Source organism: Anomalospiza imberbis, chromosome 13 (genome assembly GCF_031753505.1).
Source record: "Anomalospiza imberbis isolate Cuckoo-Finch-1a 21T00152 chromosome 13, ASM3175350v1, whole genome shotgun sequence".
Taxonomy (NCBI): domain Eukaryota; kingdom Metazoa; phylum Chordata; class Aves; order Passeriformes; family Viduidae; genus Anomalospiza; species Anomalospiza imberbis.
This window is the reverse complement of record NC_089693.1, coordinates 9,656,415-9,682,560: the sequence shown is the minus strand read 5'-3', so window position 1 is coordinate 9,682,560 and position 26,146 is coordinate 9,656,415. Positions and strand designations below refer to the sequence as shown.

General features: G+C 45.7%; 1 protein-coding gene across 1 annotated transcript in view; it reads right to left on the bottom strand.

Moving 5' to 3' along the window:
- The window catches only part of HDGFL3 (HDGF like 3), a 39,770-nt gene extending 14,731 nt beyond the window's left edge, over positions 1–25,039 (bottom strand). The window contains exons 1-2 of the mRNA XM_068203816.1: positions 24,528–25,039; positions 933–1,009 (exon numbers count right to left, since the gene is read on the bottom strand). Of these exons, the coding sequence (XP_068059917.1) occupies positions 933–1,009; positions 24,528–24,611 (161 nt within the window). The 5' untranslated portion in view covers positions 24,612–25,039. The remainder of the gene's footprint in view (positions 1–932; positions 1,010–24,527) is intronic.
- Positions 25,040–26,146: the final 1,107 nt, after the last annotated feature.

Genomic DNA, 26,146 nt, shown 5'->3' with positions numbered 1-26,146 from the left:
AAATAGAAAAACTACTTTAACTAAAGAGAGGCTATTATGAACCTTATAAAGCAGAAACTGCCTTTAAATATTTTTAAAAAATAAAATGTGATGTATGAGCTATGGAGCTTATAATATTCTGAAATAACATTAAAATTAAAAAATAAACAATAAATTTTAAATAAATTCAAGCCTCTAACATTGAATTTAAAATATCATCAGAATTTAATTTTTTCCAGTTTTAAAGGAATTCTAGAAAACATGTTAAAATTAAAATATTTTGCAAAATGGAATGTGACTTATTTTTTAGCTATCTCAAACATAGTTTAAACTAGAGACATGTACATTATAATATTGAAACTCTGTACCTTGTAGCAATTATGATGAGACCTAACTTACCTCTTGTGTTCTGATTCCTTTCTTTCCCTATCAGCTCAGCCAGCTCAGTTCTTCTATCACTTCTGTGAGCTCCATCCTACAATATCCCAGCACAAATCTCCCAGGAATGCACATATTTTAAAGCTCTGCCTGAGACTCTGAGCTCTGCTTCCTTTCATATCACAAACTACCAAGTGAGTTCTCACACAGGACACGAGCTCAAACATGTCCAAACACAAGAGCCTGATCTCTGCTATCATGGACATCCAAGTAAAAAATATTTGCCTCTGCCTCTGAGTTCAGGGTGTTTTCAGACCCTTTAATGAATTCATGCCAACATATTTCTTTACAGGCTTTTATGTTTAGCTCATGGTAGACCATGAAGGCAGCACCATTCCCAACTACTTTCAGCTTTCACTCCCGTTTGTTAATACAAACGTGTTGAGCTTGCAGGACCTTTCTCTAGGCTCCCAATGGCTTCAGTCAGTATTTGTTCCAATGAAATCAGAGGAAATGATGTTAGCTGCAGTGGAAAAAGGCATTTCCAAAGGAACAGGTCATGCTCATTCACTTACGTTTCATGAGTCCCAAAAAAGAAGATGGGGTACTTATTTGCTGGAGGCTTGACGGCTCCTTCAGGAAGTTCATCAATCTGTAAGACAGAAAGCAGTGGAAAAAAATTATTCCCAAAAGTGGTGTCCCTCATCCAAGAATCCCTAGCAAGCCATGGAGGTGCTGGCACAGGTATCCTGCAGCCCTGGGAGGTCCCACTGTTGCTGGGGTGGGGAAGGGAAGACAGCTGCTGGTTTTTCAAGCAAAGTCAGCATATGAAATACTGCAAGGAGACAGCAGAAGACTCAGGAGCACACACAAAGTTTTAATGATTTCATGGGCATTATAATACACAAAGGCAATAAAATAAACTCTGCTTAATTTAAGTGTTAACTTCAGATACTGCCTCATCAAAGGCATCGAAGCCCAGAGGGTAATGCTGCCTGTCTCACACAGCCACCTCAATAACTTCTGCAACAAATGGGGAACAGATGGGACTCTGGGACTCTGCAGCTGGAAACCAGGACAATCTCCCAGTGGTGCTTCCTGTGGTGATGGTGATACAGAGTGTAAAATGTGTAATGCATGCCAGGGAGGAGGGCCAGGGACTCTCCTTCCCCTGCAACACCCTGATAACTGGATTTGGTTACCACTCCCCTCTCTACCCTCTCTCTTCTTTCACGGTTTAATCCTGGCCTTGTATTTCTCAGGATACGGATGCAGAGCAGTGAAAGAAGGGATGCTGAGGGTGTTCTCCTGAGGTAGAGCTGGTATTCAAACAAACCCCTCAGGCTGAGCAGTGCCCAGACCCCTTCTCCCAATGTCTGAGAGCATTGGTTGTGAGGCAGGAGGTGAGGCCCAGGACCTAATCTTGTCTATGCCTAATTTTGCAGTCCTCTGCAACAGAAATAAGAAAGTCCAGGTGCCTACCCACATAACCCAGAAACACAGCAAAGCTTTAAATAAGATCCAAGAGCCTGCCTTCCCAGAAATGGCACTTCTGAGCATATGTGGGTGTGTGAAATTAAGTGTCCAGAGAACTCTCTGGCTAAGAGAGAGCCTAGTGAATCTAGATATCTACAGGACAGCACCAGTGAGCAGGTGAATGGCCTGGTGCCTGGTCTAAGGCAACTCAGTCTCAACATAAGCATCCTGCCAAATGTCACTGCAACTGACAGCAAAGTGCTGACATAACAGTGCTATACAAAATCTGCTCCTCAGCAGAGCAGGGATGGAACCTGCATGTTTTCACTCAGGAGGCCAGACCCACATGTGCTTTCCTTCTCTTTTCTTGCTGAAGGACCCCTAACACTGAATTCTTATTGATTAATAAGCACCAGATTGTTTTCAAAGGATGTCCTCTTTCACGGTAAAGCATCTGCTTGGCTACGTAGCTTTCAAAGGAGTATGAGCTTTGGTAAGAATTCAAACCCTTTTGGTCTTCCTGCAAGGACACCCCTTGGGGATGGAGAAATGAGAGCCACATGTGGAACTGTAACATCACAAGACTCCTCTCTGTAGAAGAAATGGATGCCTATCTTTTCAGTCTAACTGGAACATTCTCTGAAGCTGCACCAAAATCTGGAGATCTGAGAGCACTTCCAAACCATTCCCTCAGGGGTGTGTATGGTGGGGCTCTGGCACACTGGGTCATATGTCACCATGCACCCACCTCCCAGCACAGTCTGCAGGAGACAATCTGGGATTGTCACAGATGTCACATGTCTTGTGGGCACAGCAATTACTTCTTTCTTGTACTTAACAAAGCTGATAATTTGATAAATAAAAGGAGAATCTATTATTTAAATGCACATAAAAGGAAAATACACACTGGTGGAGGATGAACACGTGCATTCCCTTTTAGCTCAGCTATGTGAAAGGAGGAACTGAAACAACATGACAGGCTTTTCAGTGTCCTCTTTATCATCAGGACTACACAGAGGAAAGGCTGTCGAAGATACTACTTTAGAGCTCATCATTTTCTGACATTAACTATTTGTTTTTTAAGAAAGTGCCCATAAGATTGCTATTTGCTCACAATACATTATTTAAATACAGGTACTAGACTTATTATAAAAGTGATAAAAAGACTGCAGGTCAAAACCACTGCAGCTCCCTTTCCAAACTGATAGCAAATCAGGGAGATACTGCATGTCTCCAAAACATTTTACACCTTCAAGATGGAAGTACCCACATGTCAGAGCAAAAGGCTGTGCTGGCAGTTTACCAAGTAGAGGGAGAGGTAACACACCCCGACTGACTGGATGCCATAGCCATCCTCCTCTTTATTGTGACAAAGAAGATGTCCAGATACCAGACCCCAGAAAAATGTGGACTCCTTTGACTGAGACAGTGTCTGCTGGGACTTGAGTGCAAATCTCATTTGGCCACTTGAAACACGGCGCCAGCTCTGGGCTGCATTACAGAGCATCGCAGCCCAGTTACTGCCTCAGCCCTCTCAGAATCTCTCATGAAATAAAGTAAACAGCTGTAAATGATCAGTAAAGGGGGGGAATGAAGACATGCTTAGTAGGGAATGCCGATCAGAAGGGATTGGGGATCTTACATCACACAATGTGCTATGCTCTAAAGCAGTGAGGCTCTCCTAAGCAGTATCCCAAGTGGAGTTAAGCCTTCTGTCTTATTCCCAGCACTTAATACTGTTAGCTAAGGAGCAGCACCAAATCAACAAAGGACACATCTGTCACACAGCTCACCTGCTCCCCATTTTGTGGCATATTTCTTTATTCATCCAAGTATCCCTTCTGACTATGTATCATCACAGGAAACCATAAAAAAGCTTTTCATAGCTTTTGGGAGTTGGCATACACAAACACATGCAGTATAAATCTGCACCAAACAGCTCAAGGAGAGACTGCTAATGCTCCCACTCTAACATTTCACTCTGCAGCTGAGGTCAAGAGTTTTCCTGCCTTCACTGATATTGCTGTGAGCTCCCCAGCTCTGGGGCTTATGTTGCTAGTACTGTAACAAGGTTGGATATAAAGTGACAGTGTTATCTTAGGGCCATTGAACTCTGTGGCAAAAACTCCAGGGAATTTAGTGAAGGATGAGACCTTCTCTGCCATTAGGAAAGATCTCTTCCTGTTTTACCTCTTTCACACAAATCCCTGCATTAGAGACTGTGAGAGGAGAGCTTTGCCCATTCTCCCTATTCCCAGTAAAGCCACCTTTGCCCTCTGTGAATGTGGAGTCCCTTCGTGCTTATTTAGCTGCAGAACAACCCCGGCACTCCATGGCAATTGCTGTTGTTTTGTTGTAGTAGAAAGCAAGCAGTACATGCAACCATACTGCAATCTCCTGCTGCTGCACTCAGTCACAATTTATTCCCATTCTACAGGATGTTTTGGTTAAATATGCTGCAGATTTGGATCCGATATTTTTCCCCATATCAGCAACATCAAAGACAGAGAGAGGGAGGGAGGGAGAGGAAGAGAGTGAGCGCATGAGCACAAGAGCGAAAAAAGCATTGCTGCCTTGAACCAGGAACAAAAGAGGAAAGAGCACCCATACTAGAACACAGTGTTGTAGTCAAAGAAACCTCACTAATGACTAAAGCATCTGTCTATCAGAGAGCCAGACTGCGACTGTGTTTTGCTCCTGGAAGGAAACAAACAGATTCTCAAGTACCCGCTATAACCTGCAATCAAACACGAGCTCCATCCCTGCCTGAAGCAGAGAAGGCTGGAGCTTGCTGCCACAGAAATCAGTGTGAGCAGCGCATGGCGTGCAAATCTGACATGTGCATCAGCAACACCATGGGCAGCCGCTTCAATTATGGCTAAAATTAAAGCAGGTGGTTTCAGATTTCGAGTTTTATCCCCTTAGCTCCCGTTGCTGTCATCTGCTTAATGAATAACAATTGCTTTCTTTTTGCACAACCTCAGCAGAGCTGCACTGCCCAGCATTTGTTTGCCAACCAAGCAGCAGAGCTTTAAAGATGTAACTGCGAGTTGGTTTTTTTTTTTTTTTTTTTTGTTTTTGTTTTTTTTTTTTTTTTTTTTCCCAGTAGACAAATGCCAGGCTTCTAGGGTCAAGAACACTGAACAGAAAATTCAGCTCGGTCCTCTCCAACCAGAGCAGGGCTTTATCAAACCGTGTTGCTAGTGACTACCAATGTGGAGGCAAGAAATCTGTCAGGATCCTTACCCTCTGGTTTACTGGCTAGGATGGGTGTGCAGCCCAAGTATTTTGCTCTCGGTGGTGCCGAGCAGTCGCTGACTTCTCAGGGAGCGTTTCGCACCGGCTGTCAGGGTGGGTTTGGCAGCCCCCGCGCTGCAGCGCTCGCTTCTCGGTTACCGTGAGGTTGGGGACCCTGGGGAGCGAGGCTGGACTGGCGCTGCAGAGCAGAGCCCAGCGACAAGGACAACAACAGCGGCTCCCACAAGCACAAAGCATCCCCGTGCCTGCCTGTGGGATAACGTGGCATATTCCTGACAGGCTGAGCAGCTCGCTGGGAGGGCTGGCTGGTGCAGAAGCAGAGGAAGCTGCACCCCCTCCCGGGTGCTGTGCTCTGCAGAGCTCTACGTTCCCTGCAAAATGGGAACCATGTCTCTGCGAGACACGGAGACAGCGGCACGCTTTGTCTCTGCCGTGCTTGCACAGCCGCTTTGGGCGGGCTGATGTCACTGCAGCGGCCAGGAAAGGGCTGCTGTGCCCACCAGTGCAGCACGGGCATCCCAGAGGCATCTCCTTCCAGCTGGAGGGGCAGCAGGTGTCATGTTTTATGGCATCACAAAACCTCCGTGCTGTGGATAAGCTGCTGTTCAGATGCAGGAATTCCAGGCTGTCGGGGTGGCTTTCCACCAGACCCTGCCCAACTGCTTTCCAACAGAATTTTACACACACACAAAAAAGGTATTATGCAAAAATACCTATCAGGTCCCCATTTATGGAAAAGAAAACTTTACATCAGCATGCAGGGATGCTTATGTGGGCACCAAAACCACGAAATTTCCTTTTATTTTGCAAAAAGAGGGAATTAAAACTGCAGAGCAGTAATCACTGATAGTTTTGAGATACTGTAAATGCCTTTGATTGGCAAAAGCACACAGAACCATTGCCGAGATCCACATCTCCCACTGAAACCCCTGGAGTCGCTGCACAGCAGTCGAGCAGAGGCCTATAGTGTTTGCTGGAAAGTGGTTCAAATTGCTTATTATTGCCCAACACATGGAAGCAGCTTGATTTTTTGCAGTTAGCTTATTAGCAGAACTCTAGATGGATAAAAGCAATACTCTTCAAAATCCATTATTAAAATAGGATATTTTGCTTTACTACAACATTTGTATTCGAATGGATTTATAATGCTTTTTAATAGCTAATGCTACTGGGAGTCAGCAGTATAGCAGTATCTTTTCTAAACCATTATTTAAAATACTGTTCGGTAAGATGTAAAATATTAATTTTTTTTTTCCCAGAGGATCCTAACATGTAAAAAAAAAAAAAAAAAAAAAATTTAAAATCCAACCTGCTTCAAGCTAAAAACTGTGACTCAAATTCCATAGTGGTTATGCTGACTTTTAGTGGCTGCTGACTTTTCCTCTCATGCTTTCATGTATCAGGACTGATATTTGAAGCAGAGCACTACTCCCCAATGTACATCACATACCTGAACTCCTAGTGTGGAATGCTGGCATATGCACTTTTTCACCCATTAAAAAAGATAACCCTGTGAAGGGTGAGACTGGAAGCAGAATCCAACTTAATAAGGTGGAAGTGCACAGCTACAAAAGTAAAAATTAAAAAAGTCTCTGGGCATGGAAGAGTGCCACCAGCAAAAACAAAAAACAAAACAAGATTAAAACCAGCAGAGCATACTTTTGAACACTGCTGAAAATGGCTGAAGGGTATCCTGCAGACAGCCAGAAATGACAATATAAAGACATCAATCCTCCTTTTTTTTTTTTTTCTGTGCATGCTCAGGACCTCAACGAGATAGAAGACAATGAAGGGTTAGTTGGAGTCCAAACAATGCTGGCAGCAATGTCTTACTAGGAAAGATCAGCAGTCTTGCAGCTGAGTTCAGCCCCTTTACGTCCCTAATTAGCAGCATATTTTTAAGACAGAAAGTTGAAATACACTTTCTGCAGAGCTGCTTTAATCTCCAATATGAAAATGGGGCCAGAGCTTAGTTCTGCATGACTGGTATCTATATGCATGACTTTGTAGATAACTGATCGGTTCATGTGATTCAAGTCCTCTCTGCACTTCTGGGGCTGCTGGATGGAAGACTGTCAGAGGAAGAGACTTGGGGGATACAAAGACAAGTCCTCTCTCTGCCACTGGCCCCTGGGATGACCTTGGCCACAGGGATCACTGCATCTCCTCCAGTCTCACTTTTATGAATGGGGACTATGGGACTGTTCTCCTAATAAACACTTGAGGTCCACTGCTAAAATGAGAGGAACTCCTAATAATGCACACTTCCAGCTCTGCCAGAGTTGCATTTCAGGTTACCAAACTGTAATCCTCCCAGTGAGCACACCCCAAAGCCAGGCTGCTGCAGAAATGCTCTGTTTTCTCCAAATGAAGTGTTTCCCTGCTACTGTGAATGAAGCAATGGTGCTACCACTAGGATTCTGGTTTTCCCAGTCTCTTCCCTGAGGAGGGAAAAGGATGTGATCACACTGTTTTCAGTCTGAGTCTTACCTGCAATAACTCAGGGACACATCAGACAATTTTGCCAAACCAGACAAAAGGAGAAAGGCCAGAGAGATATTAAGTTTCCCCATGTTTTGTGATAAATAGGCTGTCCAACAGAAGATGGGCAGACAAGTAGTCCATATGCTGAGAGACAGCTTGCAATGCAGGCTAAATCAAAACATCAGACACTGGGAAATCCATACAAAAGCAAGCCAGAGAAAAATCAACTTCTTAAGTTTCATGGCTTACAAAATTACTTCTTATTTGTGTATGGGTGGGGAAAGCTTGTTTATTTTAAACAAATATTGCCAGCTCGGAGGCATTTAACATTTAAGCACAGTGAAGGCTTGCTTCTCGTTCATCTGAATTATTCCTCAGATATCAAAATATTGTTTGCAATGTACATCCACCAAAGCAAATCAAAAAAGTGAGCCCACTAACACCTAATGAAAGCAGTTATGACAACATTTGGTTATCCTACTTTACCATCTTACCACAAATATTTTTGTCTTGAAATATACAAGTACGCATATAAAAATGTGTTTAGAAGACATAGAACAAATAAAAATTAAATAACCAGTTAAGACATCACTAAGAGAGAAATTTCAGGGACTAGACATTCACAAACATTGTATTTCTGTCCTCCTACTCTCTTCCTAAAAACCAAAGAGACATGAAGAGTCATATAACCTTCCTCCCCAAAGTGCTCAGATAAACCCTGCCACCTTCTCTATCTCATCTCCTCAGAGTGCATGGATAGTATAAGAACTCTTTAGATTGAGAAATATTTTTTTCCCTCCCAAGATTTACACTAGAATGTTACTACTTCATTGATTTTCTTTGGTTTTAAGGAAGAATGTTATATTCATGAGGTAGGATTTTTTTTGCCAGTTAACTTGATCAAAACACTTTCAATTAGATACAGCTGGCCTAGAGCGTTGACATTTGGTCAAATACACACAACTGAATTTATACTTGATGCTCATTTGTTCCACCCAAAGATCCATATTCCACTGTCCAAACTTTTATTAAAAGAAGTGTTGCTAGTCCTTATACTCCTATCAGCACACTTAAAGCCAAAAGGTGAGCAAATTTCCAGAATACTGTGGTCTCCTAGACTTGGCTGGCTTAATTTACCGTTTCTTTTTCAATATCACTTTCTACCCCAAAAATTCAGTTGAAAAAATCAGATTTACACACTATTTTCAGGCTGAAGAATACAGAGCATCTCTGTGGAGTATTTAGTCCAGCTTCCCAAAAAATACACAAAACCTTATTGACATTACAACTTGTGGCTAAGATTGCTTTGGGTAAGGAAACATGATCGATGGAGAACACAAGCCTCCCGTTTGTGACAGGGTGGACACACACACACCAGAGACAAAGAAAGGAACAGTCTCCTTCACTTACTGCAGCCCCTGGCTCCTGCTAGGGAGGATTCAAGCTTGAGACTCTGGAAATTCCACTATTATCTGGGCTTTTGGGTACAGAAAACCCTCCTGCTTGTCTCCCCTGTGACCTGTTTTCTTACCATCACTTGCAGCTAAGGGGTATAACATCAGGGGCCTGAAACACTCCTTGCCACTGAACAAGTGCCTCATACAGAAAATGCTTAGTGTTGCTTGGGAAAAGAACACAAAATCTTGGTCCCTTGAAAACACAGAGCATTTTTAGTATCCTGCAACCCTCTGAGGTTCAGGTGCAGCAGCAGAGATGGGACTAGGACTGTCCTACCAGTCCTCTAGAGGGAATGGAGACACAGCCAAGCATGCATTTGTCTTCATTATGCCCCTCTCAGTGGACCCACAGAACATAAAGCCTCACACTCTTAATGTGCTCACACCAGAACATCTATTTGCAGGATTCAAGCAACTCCTTCAAACATCAAGTTCTGTTTCCTGGGATGATGAGCTGATGCGCCCTGCTCGCCAGGCAGCCCTGGCAGGCACAGGCAGCCCTGGGCAGGCACAGGCAGCACTGGAGGGCACAGGCAGTCCTGGAGGGCACAGGCAGCCCTGGCAGGCACAGGCAACCCGGAGAAGGCACAGGCAGCCCTGGCAGGCACAGTCAGCCCTGGAGGGCACAGGCAGCCCTGGGAGGTACAGGGAGCCCTGGGCAGACACAGGCAGCCCTGGAGGGCACAGGCAGCCCTGGCAGGCACAGGCAGCACTGGAGGGCACAGGCAGTCCTGGAGGGCACAGGCAGCCCTGGGCAGGCACAGGCAGCCCTGGAGAGCACAGGCAGCCCTGGAGAGCACAGGCAGCCCTGGGCAGGCACAGGCAGCACTGGAGGGCACAGGCAGTCCTGGAGGGCACAGGCAGCCCTGGCAGGCACAGGCAACCCGGAGAAGGCACAGGCAGCCCTGGCAGGCACAGTCAGCCCTGGAGGGCACAGGCAGCCCTGGGAGGTACAGGGAGCCCTGGGCAGACACAGGCAGCCCTGGAGGGCACAGGCAGCCCTGGCAGGCACAGGCAGCACTGGAGGGCACAGGCAGTCCTGGAGGGCACAGGCAGCCCTGGGCAGGCACAGGCAGCCCTGGAGAGCACAGGCAGCCCTGGAGAGCACAGGCAGCCCTGGCAGACACAGGCAGCCCTGGGAGGTACAGGGAGCCCTGGGCAGACACAGGCAGTCCTGGAGGGCACAGGCAGCCCTGGAGGGCACAGGCAGCCCTGGGCAGGCACAGGCAGCCCTGGGAGGTACAGGGAGCCCTGGGCAGACACAGGCAGCCCGGAGAAGGCACAGGGAGCCCTGGGCAGACACAGGCAGCCCGGAGAAGGCACAGGCAGCCCTGGGCAGACACAGGCAGCCCTGGAGGGCACAGGCAGCCCTGGAGGGCACAGGCAGCCCTGGGCAGGCACAGGCAGCCCTGGAGGGCACAGGCAGCCCTGGGCAGGCACAGGCAGCCCTAGAGGGCACAGGCAGTCCTGGAGGGCACAGGCAGCCCTGGGCAGGCACAGGCAGCACTGGGAGGTACAGGCAGCCCTGGAGGGCACAGGCAGCCCTGGGCAGGCACAGGCAGCCCTGGAGGGCACAGGCAGCCCTGGGCAGGCACAGGCAGCCCTAGAGGGCACAGGCAGCCCTGGAGAGCACAGGCAGCCCTGGGCAGACACAGGCAGCCCGGAGAAGGCACAGGGAGCCCTGGGCAGACACAGGCAGCCCCGGGCAGGCACAGGCAGCCCTGGCAGGCACAGGCAGCCCTGGAGGGCACAGGCAGCCCTGGAGGGCACAGGCAGCCCTGGCAGGCACAGGCAGCCCGCACCCGCCGAGCTGCACACGCAGAGCCGCAGGCACAGAACCTCCGCGGGCAGCGGGCCCGGGGCAGCCGGGGCTGCCCAGCGGCCCAGCCACGCTCCCAGCTCCCAGTGCCAGCTCTCAGCGCGCTCGTGGTGCACCGGGAGAGGCCTCAGATCGTACTGGGGGCTACGGATAAGTCTGATCACCCAGCATCGCTGGCACACAGCTCAGCTGTTTTGCTGTGATGCAAGTGACACGTAAAAAACAACAACGTGTACGCAAGCTGGGGGAAATGAGAAACAATGACATCTAATTGCAAAGGCAATGAAATGCAGTGATTTGCAATAATTTTGCAAAGGCAGGTTTTTCTGTTTACTCTGCTGCCAAACTGCAAACTCGTACCTGCAGGAGGGCTCGGGGTCTCTGAAAGCCCCTGGTTGCTCTAAACCTGTCTGTAGTTAATTGTTTCCTTTACCCCTCCAGCCTCAGCCACCCTCTAAGTCACAAAACAAGCCATTAAACCCCCAAACTATTTTGGTAGGATGAAACTATTGCCCGTGTCAACTGGGTTGCTAAAACCATGGAATGAAAAAGACTCATGGAGTCACAGTGGTCTCTGTGCAGCACTTGGACCCAGCTTTGGTATTTTTACTGGGTTTGCTTTCAGTCTCTGCTCGTATTTCCAGGAGCTGCCATTGGGGTGTCAAATGCCTTCTTTGCAAAGTCCCCTAGTCTAGGTTAAACTCTTAGGAATTTTAATCCTCCTGCCTAAAGAGACTCAGGAACAAGTTTTTCCAAATCAAGTCATACCCCTCCCCACCTGCCCGTTTTTCTGCTTCCAAAATCTCAGAATGAGAGTTTTCATTTAGTTTTGACTCTAAATATAATGTTGCTGGAATTTACTTAGATGATCCCTAAAAGTATAACAACCTCATTTATTAAAATAAACATTTTCCTCAAACCCAGCCCCCCATACTCAAGCAGCAGCTGACAGGAATGAAACTATATTAAAATATATACAAAGCACTCCATTATGTACTGTAGACCTATGAACTTAGATCCTAATTACTAAACCATGTTAGAAAAAAACCCCAAATAAACCTCAAATCAAATAATGGAAACATGAAAGAAAAAACAATGTAGTTTTAGAAATATAAGTGGCGTTAATGTCAGAGACAGGATGAATACATCAATATGGTAGTGACCAGATTTGCTAGGGTGGCAGCCCATCATTATAAAGAAAAAAATTTACATCAAAACCACTAAATAGGAGTTTTAAGCATGTGAATACTCTCTTTTAATCCACATGGATTAATCATGGGCTTGAAGTTGCCTATATGTTTATATTTGTGCGGGATGAAGAGTTACTTTTTAATATCCACTGTTTCTATCCAATATGTTAAGCTGAATAGATGTATGAAGTATGTGTCAGTGCTTTGTGTTACTCTCAAAGAACCTCTCAGAATACAGTGTTGCCATGAACACAAGTTACCTACAAAACCCAGTAACTCAGATGCAGTTATGTCACAAAGTCCACTCCAGAGTCTGATTTCTTCCTCTGACTTTCTCTAAGTTTCCATTTCTATACCTTCTGGCCATCACTGTTTCTCATTTCTATCCCAGATTGGGAGAGGTAATCAGAAGATTAATTTTAAGGATCCAGCCTGTCAAGAAGAAATTCCACATGTGGAATGGTACTAACTATTTCCCACATACATTATTATTAAATTTTTAAAACCTATGAATCAGGGATGGTATCCATACTAAGCATGTTTTAAAACAGCATGTTTTCTTTTTTTCTTTTTGTTTTAAAAAGCAGTTATGAAGAAACAGCATATTATTCTAACTCACATTGTGCAAATAAATGTAAAAGGCAATTACAAATAAAAGAGGATTTGGTTAGTGATACACGTACCTGGAACTAGGAAAGGCATTAGGGAACACCGCTCATACAGATTTACACTGGGATCCAGACAGAGTATTTATACAGACTTCATACAAATCAATAAAATCCAACCAAAAGTCTTTCTGTCAGTATTGAAAATTTTAATTCTGTCACTTGCCTTTACTTTCTAATGCACTGGTGATGACACATGATGTGTCCAAACCACACTCCACAACCACAGTGTTTTAGCTCACACTGCTTTTACCTGTCAAGATCCCCAATTCAGCCTCCCAAGCAGCATTTAGGATGGCATCATTTTCAATAAATCTGCCTTGGTTCTGACCCTGACACCCCTGTCACTACAGCAGGTCACTGCCTGGCTGACATTTGACAAACAAGCAAACTAACACCATCATCTAGCAGCAAATGTTTCAGAAAAAGTATAAGCTTCTCATTTAAAAATTGTTCCCCTTGCTCCCACATCTGCTAAAGAAGCTGGCATTTCTTCTGAACATATTGCCACTAAAATCTTTATTATTATGGCCTTCTAGAAAGTTAACAGCTAGAGGCTTGATCCTGCAAGCACAGCTGGGCATACAGTTTGGCGGCATAAACAAAGCCATTGTCTTTGTATGATCAGATCCCATTCAGCACAATAACACGACAATTATAGACACAGGTGAATCCATTCATTTGTATGGCAGGAGATGCCATAAAGCATCTTCTAAAAGATAAAGAGCAAACATTCACAGCTTTTTAATGCTGAAGAGCCCCATCTGACAAATGTGTTTTCTCTAATGTTTTCATCTTTTAACAAGGAGTTCTTGTCATTTTACCAGAAGTACCAATTCAAAAAATGTGTTCAGAAAACTGACCCACTACCTTACAAACATTAGAAAGCTCCAAAGCAGAGTTGCACAAATAAATGCAAAGGAAACAAAATATTATCAGAGAGAACAACCTTACTACTTTGCAGACATTAAAATTCTAACCATGAGGCTTAATAGCTTTATGCTACCTTCTTCTACAAGCTGTGATAGAAATACTGACTGTGACACAGGAAAATAAAATTTGCACAAGAGGAAGATTTTGAAAAAGAACTTCTGATAAAAAACAGCAAAAGAGGTACCTGCACATATGCAAGTCACCTGATCCAGACACCATATGAAAAGAATTATCTTTTGAGTTTGCTGCACCAATAATATCTTTCAAAAGTTCTGGTATCTGGAGAGGCACTGCAGTAAGGAATGTCAGATTTTATTTTTTCTTTTTTTTAAGATGAACGTCTGCCTTCTCCCTTAGACTGTGGTCCTACCTTATGTTTCTACAGGCATGTCAGCACACATGTAAGCAGTTTTACTGAAATCAAGGAATCTTTATGCAGTCAAACTCATTCTCTGCCTTTGGGACATGGTCTTTAGAGAGCAGACTATTGGGATAAGGTATCATCTTCCTTCTACTATTCCAAAACACCCAGGACAGCCATGCAGTGGATCTGTTCAGGGCAACTAACACATGAAATTCCCCAGCCCTTTCCTACTGGGGGATAATGAAATACAGCAGTAATAGTGTGCTGCTAAGAACACAGGAACCTCAATTCTGCAAACACTTCCACATGTGATTAATCCTGAATGAATGCTACTTAATTGGATTCCAGATAATAGAGTCTGAAGAAATCCTTACAGAAATACAAATTTGCACTGGCTCTGATGGAAACTATGACATCTGGGCTGAAAAACAACAAGCGACTAATTAATTTAAGAAAAAGATGACAAAAACATGCCACTGCAGTAGGACATAGTGTCTGGCATGAGATGCCTGGCTCCGGTGTATTTCTTGCCAGGATCTGCCTCCCTCTGCACCTTTTTCCATGTTCTGGAAGTGGCGTTTGGGACAGCAAGATGGGAACCTTTGTAAATATTCAAAGACAGTCTCAGGCTCGTAGGTGTGTATGCAGAAACGTGCAGTCAGTTCCCTACACCCAGTGATTGTAAACCCAGTGACAACTGACTCACAGTCCTGGGTCTGTGAGAAATACAAGCTGCATGTAAACTGAAATTCAGTCTGCACAAGGAAAAACACAACGCAGCTGGGAAAAAGGATTGGCAATGTCAGAGAGAGAAAGCTGGAAGCAGCAATACTACAGGAAGCCAATAGCGGACCACAAGTTACATTTGAATAACCAGTGTGCTGCAAAGGTCAAGGCACTCTGCAGCAATCCCATACACAAACACATGTCCTGCCAGCATGGGCAGAGCCCTACAGGGTGCAGCTGCACCAGGGAGAATGGCCCAGCCCTTGTGCAGGACATGGATGGACAGACTGGGAACATGTTAAATGAAGCTAAGGAAAAATACACAGATGCTCAGGGCAATGCACACACCAAAAGCAATCAGTGAGGCTGGTGGGATTTAGCGCTCAGCAACCATTTCTATCCTAAGAAAAGAAGGAGGCCATAAATGGACAGCTCTGCTTTTCCTGTGGGGTGTCAAACACAGCCCTCCTTGTCTGCTGGCTGTGGAGCCCCACTCCCAGCCTGTGCTGTTGGTCTCTGCACATGCAGAGGTAGGAAAGGGAAAAGCAAAACTCAAGAGGAGGAAGGAGACAAATCTCCTTTCGAGGTACAGTGCTCTGCTTTCTGGTATCCCCTTATGCTGCTGTGTCAGGACTGAAACCCATGGCACAGGTGAGTCCACACACTGCTCCATGGGCACCTCCTCCCTTGCTCCCACCCCACAGTGCCATAGAAAAGGTGAACTGTAAGTGCCCTACATCCAAACATTTCCCAGAGGATTAAGCAGAAGAGGAGCTGCGGGAACTGCCTCCTGGTTACCAAACAACGGGTCAAAGACTAGGGTAACAGTCAGGAAAGGAGACTTGGATTCTTGTTTTCTGAATGTGGAAAGAAATTCCAGATGAGGAAGATACACTGTCCTCCAAGAATTAAAAGAAAGAGTTGACAGTAACCCTTTATGGAGGTGTGAATGTTGTAAAATATAAGTTTTGTGAGGCTGAAGAGAAACCAGCAGGAAAGAGCTGCTTGGTTCCAGTGACATTGTATGCAAAACACATCAGCAGATCAAGGAAATAGCGGCAACTCCAGAACTGTTCTTTGCAAGTATAGCTTTTGCTCCTCTCTTTGCACTTTCCTGCTTCTCCCACCTGGGTTGCATATCCAGACTGATGCTACACATCTCTGTAAGGTCATTCCCTGGGTTATTATTAAGTTTCAATATGTACTTATATTTAGGACATTCAGTAATCCAGTCTGATATGGGATTGATTCCCAGAAATGGTTTGCATTATTGTGCAATTGTATCTTGAGCTCTCCCAGACTTAAGGTTTCTTCCACTCATTGCCTTTGGTGTAGTTCTACTCTTTGTATTTTAAGCGTCTTCATAGGTAGGTGCCTTCCAAGGCCAAGGAGGACAAAGTTCCTGACTTTAAAGGCTGACACACTGTTTCCTAGTTGACATCAGTGACACCACAGTGACATCTGTAAGGTCCTTACAGCCTGGAATTTTTTCCTTCCTCCCTGGCCCTACTTACTCTGCCGCATGTAGGATGTTTTGTTAACTGATGGTCTTAAGGAAATTCTTTGGTGCATGATATTCCTTGCCCCGTTTTTCCTCTTTTGTTATATGATGTCTTCTATTCAAGCAGCCAAACCAAAGCTGGCAAACAGTCTCTCTCTAGGTTTTTTGCACATTGCTGCAAGGCAAAATAAACAGTTGTTTCCAGTTTGCATTGTCGGGGCTACAGATGTATGCTAATTAACCTTTCAGTCTGCTGATGGAAAGCTGAAAGAGATTTAAATGTACTTTTCTGAGGCAGAGACCAAAGTCTGTGGACACCTGTCCTTTCTAATGTCGGGCCCTGTGTGGCCCAGAGCAGAGTACTTCATGTCCTCCCTTTATGTTGACTCTGAAGGCATTTTCAGATTTCAGCAGAGCTTTACAAAAGGCTAGGAGGCAGAGATAAAATCCTTCTGAAATTCAAGGACATTATGTGTCTTTTTGGAGAAACACTGATGCCAAGGATAATATTTGGGTTGACCTGAGACCACTTGAAGGATGGGGAACTTCAGTCTGGGGTAATAGGAACTACTTCATAACATGGGAAGTTCATTGTTTTGTTAAGATGCTGCAGTATTGACTCAAATTTCTTACCCTCCTTTTGTTTTCTAGAACCAAAACCACACAAACAAACAAACAAACAAAACCAATCCTCAAAGCCAGGTCTTATATACCCTTCAGGAAAAAGTATTATCCAACCTCTCATGTCAAACAGTGTGAGCAGAAGAAAGGAAAACGAAATGATTCTGCAGTTTATATCCAATTTCAGTATCAGGTTTAGAACTGGCTGCTACACAAATGAATGAAACAATCTCAGATGTGCAAAGCCAGTACTGCAGAGACCTTCCCAAGAGGAGGAAGCAAGGATCTGTTTCCTTCTTTAAGTTTTAAAAGCTTTACCTCATGATACTGCCTTGTTTGCCAAATATTTCTTGGAATCTTTCAAATAATGGTTTACTCTCATTGCTCCATTGTGCTTCAGCCAAACCACTGGCTGTGGATGCTGCCTCTGTTGGAGTCCAGAGTCAGCTGATGGGCTTCTCCTGTGTTCTAAGATCTAATCTTTCCCAGGGGAGCATGCACAGGACAGGCATGTCTGCACACACACGGACACATCCATGGGAGGCAGGTATCAGAGATGGATGGCACAGGGCCAGCCTTGAAAAGTACCCGGGTACCTAAAGAAACAGCACAGTGCTGATGTTCACTAACTCCTAAGACCTTTAAAAAGCCATCTCCACATCCTTTTCCTGCCTGCTCCACACAGACTACTTCCCAGTGTTTGTTGCTGTATTTACCACTCAAACTACAGTATTACTGAGAGGCCTCAGGCAGCCTCATTCTCCCTTATGCCTCTCAAGTACGCAGTGGAAAGGGTTTTACTGCTCAGGCACCACCACTTGGAACAGTTAAAATGCCCAACCTCTCCCCACTGTTATTACTTCTCCAGCATCATCAGGAAGTCTTTCATCTATCCTCAAATGACAATTGTATATACTTACTGTCAGCAATCACTTGCTTACAAGATTTTTATTACCCTAAATGCAGGAAGACTTGTTAATGTGTCATTATGACAGGAAAATCAGGAAATGAAGAGTTAAGGCTGAAAATTCTGTCTTCATTTTGCTGCCTACAAAAAGTTCATTGCAGTTGGGAATCCTAAAAGGTTCTTTACCCAGTAAAAAAAGAAATCTGTCAATTAATGAGGGGAAACTAATATTTTTCCTATCTTTTTGTAGTAGCAGCATACAGATTGACTTGACAGGTTACAGATTTCACTGAAAGGGGCACTATTCCTTCATCCAAAAATACATATCAAGTGATTTCCATGGGATCACTTGATGAAAATTATTCAGTGGCTTCAAAGTAACGAGGAAAAGTATCTAACAAAAAGTCTGTAGAGTATGGGTATGAAAAACTTTAGTTGCTTATTGCCTCAAAACTTCTGAGACAACTGTCTTTATTCTGTGTTAGCTTCATTTGGACTTAAAATTGTGACACTGCAGAAGAAAATGTATTCATCTATTGTCATCTACACAAAAAAGATCAGACTTGCACATTTGGGGCTAATTATTTAAACTAATTAAAGAGGAAAAAAAAAACAGCAGAGAGATTTAAAGAACTGAATTTTAAAGATGCTTCCCTTTATATCCCTGCTGTGCTAACAACATACATGGAACACCTTGGCCTCAAAATGATTCATTTGCCAAACAAGAGCAAAGGTTTTACTGTAAGCTATGGTTCAACCTCATGTATAAAAATGATGACATTTTATGCTACAATCCTCAGACGAAAGCCTTTTAATTCACACTTAAAACTGATTGCAGGAGGACAGAAAATGACCATCAGCTACTCAAGTTCCCTACTTTGCAAACAGTAGGAGAATTAATACTTCACTCCTCGTTATTTTTGTTTCAGGAAATGAAGGAATCAGTACTCAATGAACTGATTGGGTCACTGAAAATGCATTCACCTGTACTCTAGGATATGAACAGATATCTGCAAATAATCTTAAATGCTGTCTAAGCAACATGTGTCAATGTGGTGCAGAAGAACTAGAAAGTACAAACAATTCCATAAAGGACTCATTGATTAAATGTGCTCTTTTCCCATGCACCACAGCAGAGCTCATGGAAGTGTTGCCTGAAGAAGCCACGGCCTCACCATCAGTTCCCAGGATAAGCCAGACCTTTGCAGTGCTCAGCAAATCATGTCTCATCTCAGAAAGGAACAAACAGAAACCTGCCAGGAAGAATTGCTTGCAGATCTCCAAGGACTGATGTATGAGTGAGGTACATAATTAAAGAGGGAGAGAGACTGAAGAAGCTCTGAGTTGGTAAAGGAGAAGTCACAGGGGACTCATATTTAGTAACATGGCAAAAGTGAGGTCATAAACCAGAGCAACCAAAAGGGGGGAAGGAGAAAAACACATGGTGAAGGACTGGACAGGTCCCAAATGGCCAAGAAGAAAAGCTCAAAAGACTGCAGACAAAGTTTTGGCAGAAAAACACAGAGCAAGATCTGTTGTCTATTTTGATGGACCCTTTGAAGTTTTCTGGATCTAATCTGATTTTTGTCTGTCATTCTTTGCCAAAAAAGATAAACCTTGCCAGGGGAAAACCCACCTTCCCTTATTCTTATATTAATACAAAAACAAACGGTCTGTTTTAAATATCAAACACTTAAAACACAGAACCTTTCTTCTATGATGTGTTGGAGAGTTCAATATTTGCAAGCTGTCATACTGGCCATTATAACAGACCAAAGTTGTTTCTGTACTTGCATTTTATCAAATGATGTCAGAATATAAGCCTCGGTTCTACATCTACAACTGCACCAAAATCAATCCACTGGCTCTATCCACACTTCAGTGAACTGAGTGACAGAGGCTTATTTACTAAAATGTCTGCATAGGATTGTCCAAAATATATTTTTGAAATTTTTTTTGCTGATACTGAAAATCTTCTGTTACTCTGTAGTACTCATTTCTTTTAATAGTGTCTAACATTATATTACATTATGACACCACAGTGTTATGAGCCTTTCTAGGCTGTCATCTAACACAGTCTTTAGGCATAAGCTTACCTTTAACCCTTTCCCTTGAATTATTTCAGTTCATACTTTCAGGTGCCTTACTTTCATGCCTTGTTGGAGGAGGGACACAGTCAGCAATATTGAAAATACTGAGCTAAAAACTACCATGTAATCACTGTATTATGATGGCTCAGCCTGCCACTGACACTAGTTCCCATTAAAATGACAGCATTTACTATGTATTACTCTAAGCAATGCACTGAACATTTCATATGCATTTGCAACTAATACATTGAAGTGCCCCAAATCCCATTCTGCCATTGCTATTGGCAGATGTTTTTTCACAGTGGCATTCATAAGAGTGGCATTCATTCATTGTTAGCTAAGTAGCAAATCTGGAGTTAAAGTACGTGTTAATTCAGAGCAGCAATAAAGGAGCTGGACAAGACAAACAGGAGTCCAGCAAATGGGAACTTCACCCTGACAAGATGGCAAATACACCTTCATAATGGTGTGACACCAACACTTTAAAGGCTGTGTTTTCCTCCCAGCACAACGTGTTCTAAACAGCTTTAAACATCCATGTGTTTTACATTAAAATACATTGTCTCACCTGCTTGGGTCTCTTGTATTATCCCAAATAAATGTTGCCATCCCTACACAAACTCCTGCTGCTTATCCAAATACAGTTCTTGTCTCACCGGCTGCACAATCCTAGACTTCTGTTCAATAATGGCATCAGCCATTTATTTGGGCATGTTCTTATTTTATTGAGGTCATTCCAGACTTTTTCTCTGCTCTCTACAGCTGCATTAACAGCTTCCTTCCTATTTTTAAATCAGTAGCTAATTTCAGCAACTAAATGCCTATTGTTTCTTCAGGGTCACTCATAAAACAAACACCATTATTGATCGTTCTGAATCTACCACTAGTTTTCCCTTTTATCTCATCTGAGTGACTATTCAAGGGGCAATTTCTCAATAAACCAGGACATTTATCCTAGATAAACTAGGGTATCTGAAGGAAGAGATTTTCTGTCTATGTGTGCTAATACAGCTCCTATCACAGCAGTATCAAAGAAACTCATAAACCTTAGGGATTTTGTCTCCACAACACCTTTTTAAAGGGACAAGAGTTGTTAACTGTCTTTTACAAACAAGGAAGTAAGACACAGGGGGATTTAGTGCTTCAAAGGCAAAGACCACTCATCAAATGTACAACAAATTAAATTCTTATTTTCTACATTTTAACTACAATGGCATCTTCCCTCTATTTTTGCAGGCTCTCTGGATACACAGTTGCTTATTTGTTGGATTGATGACCTGGCCAGTTTGTATTTATTCTGCATTTTTGATGAGCATCTAAAGACAGCAGACATCACAGACAAACATAAAAACCATGTTAAACCAAACTGTATTTCCTTTACCATTATTATTAAACTTCAATACCATTCTAAACCTATTTGTTGTCCTCCAGTCAAGCTAAAAGAAATTTCAGCTTTGCACAAGAAAATGTGATACCAAAAAGCCTTCCAGGCAATAAGACCTAAGTGACCTCTGTCAGCCATTAGGTATCTGGCCATCATTGTTTTGGCCAAGTGTGGCAAATCCTTCTCAAATGAATTAATGACCAATCCACAAAGAAATGTTAAATGCACTTTGACTGCTAGAGCACTCCAGCAGTTATAAGACACAATTTTCCAATGCTGCCCTAGCATTTCATCACTATTTTTCCACTTTTTGCATCTTTTTTCTCTCTTTACTCATAGGGATGGTTTGTCAGGTTTGTCAGGCTTGTTCACTGGATCAACACAGCTCCAAAGAGAGGGTGGGAAGCTAACGCAGGAATTGAGAGGGCTGCCTGTGCTGGGTTTGTCTGTGGTGCTGTGGCACGTGGAGCTGGCTGAGCCCACAGGCACCATCCCTGGGAGAGACAGGAGCCACTGAGCTGGGGGCAGGTCTGCATTCTGCTGCTGGAGCCTCTGGATCTGAGGAACCTCCTCTGCCTGACACTACCCATGTGCACAAAAATACATGGCTGATTCTGAGCCAGGTCAGTTACGTCTGTGTTTCATTAAAGGGCAGCCAGATCACTTCTGTCCTGCTCCAACACTTCGCAGGTTTATTAAACACAGTTTAAGAAGTTTGTCCCTAGACAGGAGATTCATGCCAAAGGTCTCACTGATGCCAAACACCACTTGGTAGGGGCAATAACACTGCCATTTAAATGTATTGTTACTCGTATTACTAAAGCTACATATTAGCATGAAATATAGAAGTTTTTATGAGAATACAAAGATCAAACACGCTAATTGCGTAATGAATAGAGAAGTAGCTAGCAACCACTCAAGGATCTGGAAGCAAGTGAATCCCCTGGATAAAAGGCATTCAGCTAATCAGAAGTATCTGAGATGTATTCTCAAATCAAATATTTCCTTGCTCCTTATTTGTATGCCATAATGTTTTCTGAGAAGCAAAATAAAGACTGATGTTCTTACTAGGTTTTTCATTCATTGAAGAAAGTGTGCATCAGGCAAAACTTGGCAACCAAGATGATGAAAAGTCCTAGCAAATATGGCATGAACTGTAATTTTAACAAGGTTCAGGCAGACATCAGCCTGATCTACCATGGAGTTGTATGTAACAGCATCACAAGTCACAGGAGCACATTCTATGCACACTCTCCTGTACTAACACCCAGCACTAATGCTCCCCTCTCCTGACAGCTCTCTTCCTACCTGCTGGTAGACTCTGGGCTCTCTACAGGTTCTGCCTCTACTTGCTAAGTCATGTTAAAACTAGAGACTGCTTTGTCTTCACTTGAACTTTACATCCTGTTAGTCTGCACAAAGGAAGTGAGTTATGTGAACAGCACACCTATTTTTTCCTAGTCAAGATGTACTTTGTTGGATACTATTGCCATTCAGGTGCCTATTTAGTAAGCCAGTCAAAAGCTATGACCAGCTGCATAGCACATAATGATTTTTTGAAAGGAAAGAAAATGCCATTAAAACAAAAGACCCTGCTCTGCTTCTGAGTAAACAAATGGGACTTTTACAAAGGCTCAAAAAGGAAAGGGATTAACATGCTTCAACGTGGTAATGGTCTCAACTGTTCACATTAAAATTTTCACAGTAAATTAAACCATGACAGAGGTAGGAAAGAAGTCAATTTTCAGTGGCTCATGCTGTTCTGCTGACATAAATTGCCATTTTTTAGGTAGTATATCCACCAACCTGTATAATGATAGAATTACAAAACCACAACCCGTTGTTGATTATGTTCGGCCTTTTGCATGCTAATTTTAGCCTGCTCTGCCAAAATAATTGCATGCAGCACCTCATTACCAGGCTTCTGGATATTTAGAACCCTGTCGCTATTCTTTTTTCACCGACCTTTGCTTAAGCCTGCTGTGTTGGCCTTCCCTCCTTGTACAGTGTCAGCTGTTCAACAACACTTCTGCTTCCCAGTTCTGCCCAGGACACCTTTCCAGCACTTACACCCATCCTTTTCCAGGACTGTTTTGCCAAGGCTAATACTAAATGTCAGTCCATCTCTACCCTGCTCATCCATGTTTCCCTGCAGGTTGCACACAACTCTTCACTATCCTCGTGCTCTTTAAAGTCTATAAAGAACAGCAACTTTCCTTGACTAGCGAATGATGGCATGAAGCACTACCCAATCATCCCAGCAAGGCCGGGGAAGACAAGTAAATACAGACTCACTGGTTGATGCCTGCCAAGAGTTCCCACAACACGTGTTACTTTGTGAGTTTACACAACAGTGACCAAAGAGGAGGGAAGGGACAGGCCATGTAAGTGTGCCAGTACCAGACCCCCCACAGAAAGCTCTGCCCTGCGTTATTGTAGCAGCATCAGAAATGGATGTTCAAGTACAATCAGCGCTTATCTGACCGCCAAATGACCACGGTGCCTTTGCATCTCAATTGTATCACGACAGTGTAAAACAAAAAATGACAAAGGCCTATGAAAGAAAGTCAGCCCAGTAAAGAGCAAGGTGCGGTGGGAGGTGCGGGAGACCCAAAAAGCCTGGGTGGCACCAGGGCTGGGGGGCTGCCACAGAGCCAGACCCGATTCACCTCACCCAACCTCCCCAAGCCGGGCTGAGCCCGCCGCCCTGGTGTCCCCACAGCCTGACCCCGGGCCTCGCCCCCTGCAGACCTGTCCCTGCCCCGGGCCGTGCCCCATCCCCGCCGGTCCCCGGGCCCGGCCCGCAGCGCTGTCCCGGCCGGTCCCTGGGCCGCGGGGCCCCGGGCGGCGGCCGCCCCGCTCTGCCCTGCCCTGGCCGGGCCGCGGGGGTCGGCGGGGGCCCCTCTGCCTCCCGGGGGAGCCGGGGGCCGGGGCGAGGGAGGGCGCATAATAAACAGCATCGTTTTCATGCAGGCAGGGCTGCCGGCTCCCCAAGCCTCCTCCCCGCGATAACAACCCAGGTACAACCCGCGCTCGCCCCCCTCCCTCCCCCTTCCTCCTCCTCCTCCTCCTCCACCTCCTCCTCCTCCTCCTCCCGGGGGGCCGGGGAGAAATCTACAGATCAAAGAAAAGATGCACAATAATAGCGGGGTGGGCGCGCATCGCGGCCCCCCGTCCGGCGGGGCCGGAGCCGGGGCCTCCGGCGGCTCCTGGCCGCGGCCCGGCCGCTGCCCGCCCGGCCGCGGGGCGATGGGGGCGGCGGCGCGGGGCCGGGCGCCCCCGCCGCGGTACTCACCCGGGCCGGCCAGTGCGGGTACCCCTTCATTTTGGCGAACACCAGGTCTCCAGCCTTGTATTCTCGGGGCCGCGGACGAGCCATCGGGAGCCGCCGCGGGAGCCGCCGTGTGTCCCCCCGCCCTCCCGCACGCCGCCCCGGGGGCAGCCGGGCGAGCCCCCGCGGGGTGCGATGCGCCCGGGCACGGGGCGCAGCCGGGAGCGGGGCCGGGCCGCGGGCGATCCCCGATCTCTCCGGCGGCGGCGGCGGCAGGAGGAGATGGGGTGTGTGTGTGTGTGTGTGTGAGTGTGAGTGTGTGTGCGTGTGTCTGTGTGTGTGAGTGTGTACGCGGGGGAGGGGGAGGCCTTGGACACAACCCCAGCAGCCCCCGGTACCAGGGAGCGGGCTGGCCGGGCGGGGGCGGCCGGGGAGCCCTCGCCCCGCGGCGGCGGCGGGCGCGGCGCTGCCCGCGGCCCCCCCGTGCGCGCTGGGCTACGCCGCCCGCGCCGCCCGCTCCATCCCCGCCGCAGCCGCCGCGGCCCCGGGAATATGGAGCCGTCTCCGACGAATTACTCCTCGGGCAGCGACCGAAAACAGGATCTTCTTATCCCCCCCCACCCCGCCCGCGCCTCCCCCCGCGCTTTCCCTTCCTGTTATTTTCTAGGTACACAGATCGGTTTCTATGAAAATAGGAGAGCAGAGAGCGCTCCAGTCCCGCCCGGCCCTCCCTTCCCCGCTGAAGCATGACATGGTTCTTTATGCGCGCCCGCCATGGAGGCAGGGCGGCGAGGAGAAGCCGGCCGGTGTTGGCAGCAGGACTCCCGCTTCCCCCGGCCAAAGGCGCCCGGCCCATGGGCCTGGCAGTGCCCTGGCCCCGCTGTCACGGAGGCCCAGGCCCAGCACGGACCGGCTCCTCCGGGTACCTGCAGACCCCTCCTGCGCCCTCCCCATGCCAAGCAGCCTGAGCAGACCCTAGGCAACGGCCTGGCTCCTAAGTACAAGGTTGTCCCAGTTTCTGTACCCAGCCTCTCCTCCACCGCCAGACTCTCCACCTGCCTTCTCAGCTTAAAAATAAACCCACATCCACCAAGCCATGGACCTCAGAGCTGCACAATGGTGACGTCCCCTTGCAGGGTGTTTGGGATCACTTGCTTGCCAGGTGATGCCAGTTTTCCCCGTGGAAGGGAAGCCCTGGTAACCCACATATCCCAGATATTGCTGCTTTTACCATAATCTTATTAGTTCAGCTGTAATGTTCAAACACCAATTATTATTGGCATTTATTGCACTCAAGTACCTTATCTAGTAAAACTAGATAGGAACCTGCTAGGTGGGTCATAAGCAACAAAGTTTAGGAAAGGTTTTTCTGCAGGTCTGGCTGAAACTCTAGCAATAGGTTCCCCAACCACTCCCATATTTAAGATGGCAACTGTCCTCTTTGGGTTTAGAGAGACAGCTCTGGCTGGTACTCCCTGACTCCCAAGGAAAGCACCTGGCCCCAGGCAGTTCCTGCTGATGAAGAAGGAAATAGATGGCTGAAGACTGTAGGGTCATATTTTGGGGAGGGAGTAGATGGACCATGGAGAGCACTTCCAGTCTGCAATTGCTGGTCATGGCAGAAAAAGAAGATAAATAAATGC